The sequence below is a fragment of the Palaemon carinicauda genome, chromosome 22 (assembly GCF_036898095.1).
Source record: "Palaemon carinicauda isolate YSFRI2023 chromosome 22, ASM3689809v2, whole genome shotgun sequence".
In the NCBI taxonomy this organism is placed as follows: Eukaryota; Metazoa; Arthropoda; class Malacostraca; order Decapoda; family Palaemonidae; genus Palaemon; species Palaemon carinicauda.
The window spans coordinates 74,186,643-74,191,642 of NC_090746.1; the positions used below are offsets into that span (position 1 = coordinate 74,186,643).

Genomic DNA, 5,000 nt, shown 5'->3' on the forward strand with positions numbered 1-5,000 from the left:
CGTGTGTTCTTTAACCCCCCCTCTGAATGCATAATAATTGTTGCTAGTCATACCTGTGTGTGTCTGTTTGTACGCCTGTTTTTATTTTAATAAGAAATCACGTCCTTGATAATCTTCACTCATTGTTGTTTCTTGTTTATTTCTCGCATCTTTATCTCTGATTTCTCTCTCTCTCTTGCAGGGAGACCACTCTCTGATGAAGACGATTAAGACCTCTCTCACTTAAGAAGGAGTAAAGTAAGCCAGGATTAATTTAAGAATTGGTTTTAGATCTTCCTTTTGTCCAAATTTTTTTCGGGATGAAATAATCAGTCTATTGCCAAAAAAACTAGTTCTCTGATTACCGTTTTTAGTCTTAGTACTGAAAAAAAAAGTTTTTATTTCTCAGATCTCGGTGAAAAGCTGTCGAAATGTAACATTATTTTTCAAAGGGAAAAAGGGAAATAAGAGTATTCCATCGAATGTTTTGCTTTTTTTCGGTGTATTGTCAGCTTCGCCTTTTTGCTACACATTTTTCAACCATTCGTTATAATGTTCCCCTATCTGTTCACTACTACCAGGCAAATAAATGTGATTAACTAGAAAGAAAAAAAAGTTCCTGTACGTTTTGCTCCCACTGGATAAAAAACCATTCATTGAGTTTGTCCTGGTTAGATGTTTTAGTCATAATCAACCTCGATGTTGCTATGAATGTTGTAGTAGTTGTTATAACCCTTTTTAATGGTAGCATATTTTTATTAAAATTGTGAAGCAAATTTACCTCACAGGAAAACAACAATATCCTTTTTTTCATGGAAGTTGACGCGAAACTAACCTCCATTCAACCATTTTTGAGTGTGTGTGTGTACTCTTAATTTCAATGTTTTGAAGTCTGGAATAATAATGTTTTCGTTCAGGAAAATTAGGATGAAGTAAGGACATTGCTTTCATTTAGGTACCTTTCACTTATCATTATAAGTGGATACATTTTCATTAGTTTTAAAACATTTAAATTATCAATTTATTAATGTATTGTAAAAAAGATGGTGCCTTACTTTGTACATTCTACAATAAGAATTAACTGTAGGTAATACAAATTGGAAAAGGAAAGTTTAATGATAAATTAATTAAATGACCAAAGCTACTTGTATCTTTATTAGTTTTACACCTTTAATATATTCCCTTATTGATCATCTTCCAATGAAATTTCAAAGTGATAAAAAGTATTATTAGCATTTTATCATAACCATTATTTCCTCTCAGAAAACGGCTACCTTTCTATAGTAAGATATCAATATTGTAAAGTGCCATAACATGCAATTATCTTGTAGACAAATGAGTGAAAAGAAGGAATATCGTATATTGATAATCTCACAGACTTCGATTATCGATTAAGTATAAGCGGAGGCCCCTAAAAGTCAAAATACTTTTGTGATGAAAATCCTTTTTAAAACAGATAACATGTAAAATACCAATTACTGGACTCTGTAATATTGTACTGTGTAATGATATTTGATTTGGAATTACGTCGTATTTTTCTTTTGTATAAACAAAACTTTGTTAACTTTAAAACATGTAAGTTCATGCATACTAAAGCTATTGACTATTGAATTTTCTTTAATCGATTTTCCTTCAAACTACTCCAAAGCATATTTGTAAACTAGCCGTTTTTGTAGAGTAATACACGTTAATTTAGATTCAAATATCCTATGTATACATGTATAGACTTTAATTCCCTTTCTATTTTCCCCTAGTACACAGTTTTCTACACTTTTAAGGTAAAACAATCTTTATAAAACTTGATGTAACTTTAAAATGTTATTCAACCGTGATATATTATAACATTTCTTATAGCATCATTAGTACAGAGGCAAAAATAAAAATGAAACAGAATTACCTCTTAGGTATGTGATATATGTTTTCTTATACAAACATAAAACATTTTTTTTAAATAGTGGCCAAATTATGACGCAAGCACCAGGCTCCTCTTCCGCGTATTGTTCTCGTTAGAAACCGGAGATTCCGGTGTTTAGATTCTTCCATTATCATTGAGAGAAGATTCTGGGAGTAGTTACCTTAAATTTTATTCACAAATTTAATTTCCCGGGTGAACATAAATCCGTTTCGTTAAGATTTGAATGCAACCTGGGTATTTAAATAAAATAATAACACTTTCACCTATACAGATCATAATAATAATAATAATAATAATAATAATAATAATAATAATAATAATAATAATAATAATAATAGTGTTAGTGGTAGAAGTAGTGACATTTTTATAATAATAATACCAGCAAGAACCATATTAATAATAATAAAAATATAAAAAATAATTGTCATAATTATCACTTCGATACAAATCAAAACCAGGGTTTTAATTCATCTAAATAACTTTAAAATATTCCATGACAATTATAAGGCTATTTTCAACAACGAATACAAAACTCGGTCAACCGTGATATGAATGGCTTGCTACGGTCTCGAAATGTCCGTGTTCGTTATGTAGATGCATTTCTGTTATCACATTCTTGTTCTTATTTCTAATTTCCTTTTATCTTTCATCGAAATTTAATACTTGAAATTGTTATTTAGAGTAACGCTTAAAATGTTGATTATTCCCCCCCCCCCTCTCTCTCTCTCTCTCTCTCTCTCTCTCTCTCTCTCTCTCTCTCTCTCTCTCTCTCTCTCTCTCTCTCTCTCTCTCTCTCTCTCTCAACCTGATTTTTGTTATTTATGTTGATTCTTTAAAATACCTTCCAACAATAAGTTCTATTACTTTTACTTTAATTTTCATAGCTAATTATTCTCTATCTTGACGTATACTATCGATCTGGCCAATGCCTACATGTTTCTGTTTTTTTCAAGAAACCTCTCAAAGATTATTTGTGATCTTAGACGTAATGAGTGTGGGCTTAGCATATTCTCTTACTGGTAAATATGTACTTGCGATCTTTTACACTTATCATATTAGATCTTTATAATATATTAATGTGCTTTATATAACACAGTTTGTTTTATAACCAGGCTTAATCTTCAGTCGAACAGCAAAATATTCCTAATAATCAACTTCCATTTCGTAACGGAACGAATATAGAATCTTATTAAAAGAAAACGTGGCTTGTGAAACTCAGTCTTAAAATAATGAAAACATCAATTGCAAATGGCATATGAATTTAAAACAGTTGCATATATAAAAGTTCATGAGACTTTTAAAAATATTGTGATAAATTAAAATTTTGTGAAACAGCACGAAAAAATCTCAGTACTTACATTGAAATACAAGTATTTTTCTGTTAATTATTAATTTCAATTGATCTTCGAATCTTACAAATACCTAACAAACAGACTATTTGATATCAAACAATTCCCTTTTCTTCCAGGATGGCATAAACCGCTCTATGGTAGCAGCCTTCACCTGGAAATAAGGGCAAAGATGAACTCCGGAAAGATTCCAGGAAATTCCGATGGGAATCCAGAAGCGTTCCAGAATGAGATCACACGAATGTACGAGTCCGAACGCATTCCTACAGGATTCTAAATAAGGACAACTAATGAATCCTATAGGGATTCTGAGAACAGGGAACAAGGTCGTGGTAAATAAATTCCAGAAGGGTTTTTTTTTTTTTCCTGGAAGTTGAGAGGATTCCAGAGGACGCGATTGGAGTCTGACGCCCACCACTTGAAGGCTAGCACCCAGGCATCGATGGAAGGAGTTACCGCTGGAAATGTGGTCCTGCAGTTTTTTTATGCCGCTGAGAATGCAGAGAAGTATCTGCATAGATCGAAGTAACAGAAGCCAAAGCTATGAATGATGGAGAACGCTCACTGAAAATTGGAATGATGGAAAAGCCCCCTAAAAGTCCCTCCGGTTCGAAGGCATTGAGCTCCTTACCCTAGGAAATAAATCACACGAAAACGGAAAAAAGCTAAAGGAATAGTCAGTTCACTTCTCCAAGGAAATCTTCTGATTGAGCCCAGGAATTCCAAAGGAGGCTAATCTGGCTTAATGAAAGAATAGGTGACAGTAATGTTTCTTTAAATGTAATAGAGTTAAATATAATTTGAAAGATACTATACATATACAATCATTTCTCCGCGGAAAAGGAAGAAAAGAAATTTGCTACTAAATGGTATGAGAAAATCGAATTGCATACTGGAAAAAATATAATTGTGCTAAGGAAAAATTAAGAAATGTGACTAACATATAGAGAATCATATCTAAAATGAAAAAACTTTAAATTTTGAGTTGAAAAATAAAATCAGAAAAATTAACAATTATTCAGAAAAAATAAAGGAAAATAATATTCTGTTTGTGGACAAATTTCTAAAGAAAATATAGTTCTAACATTCAAATTACAGAAAAACAAAATTGGGTTTTGCCAAAGTAACATGAAAACGATGCACATATAATGCAAAAAATTCTTCAGAGAAACTGGTTTTTAAAGTAAAAGTTAGACAGATAGGTGTTACCAATTATCTACGAGGGGAATGACCTAAATGTACTGAAAGTTCCTAATATAGTGAACAAAAAGAAAAACAGAAAAAGAGAAATATTAAAATATACGGGATGAACAGAACTTACAATGATATGGTTCATTCTCAAGAGACTCGGTGTGTGTAAACTAAACCCTTGATCACTATTTATTTTTCACTAATACGCAGCGAAAATTTTTACCATGATTACTAAATAAACCAAATGAGTGACATATTATTATATGGGTGTTCATAACTAGACACTATATTAAGGCTTTTGTTATAGTAAATTGGATAAATTGATTTATATATTCCCCAGATAAAAATATGCTATTCTTTTCGATATTTTTTCGATAGAGGCAAGTACGAAATTAATTTTCACCGTTCTAACTTACTTTAACTTTAATGTAACTGAACCTTGAGCATTTAAATGCATTTATTCCTTTACATATATACATATATATATCTATATATATATACATATATATATATATATATATATATATATATATATATATATATATACAGTATATATGGGTGTAGGT

The 5,000-nt window shown here is 30.9% G+C and overlaps 1 protein-coding gene across 2 annotated transcripts in view; it reads left to right on the forward strand.

Annotated features, from left to right (window-relative positions):
* LOC137616551 (uncharacterized) overlaps positions 1-4,896 on the forward strand; it is a 327,286-nt gene extending 322,390 nt beyond the window's left edge. For both annotated transcript variants that reach the window (XM_068346404.1, XM_068346405.1), the window contains one exon: positions 3,363-4,896. Coding sequence is in view for 1 of the 2 variants with exons in the window: in XM_068346405.1 (XP_068202506.1) it covers positions 3,363-3,372 (10 nt within the window). In the remaining variant the exon portion in view is untranslated. The remainder of the gene's footprint in view (positions 1-3,362) is intronic.
* Positions 4,897-5,000: the final 104 nt, after the last annotated feature.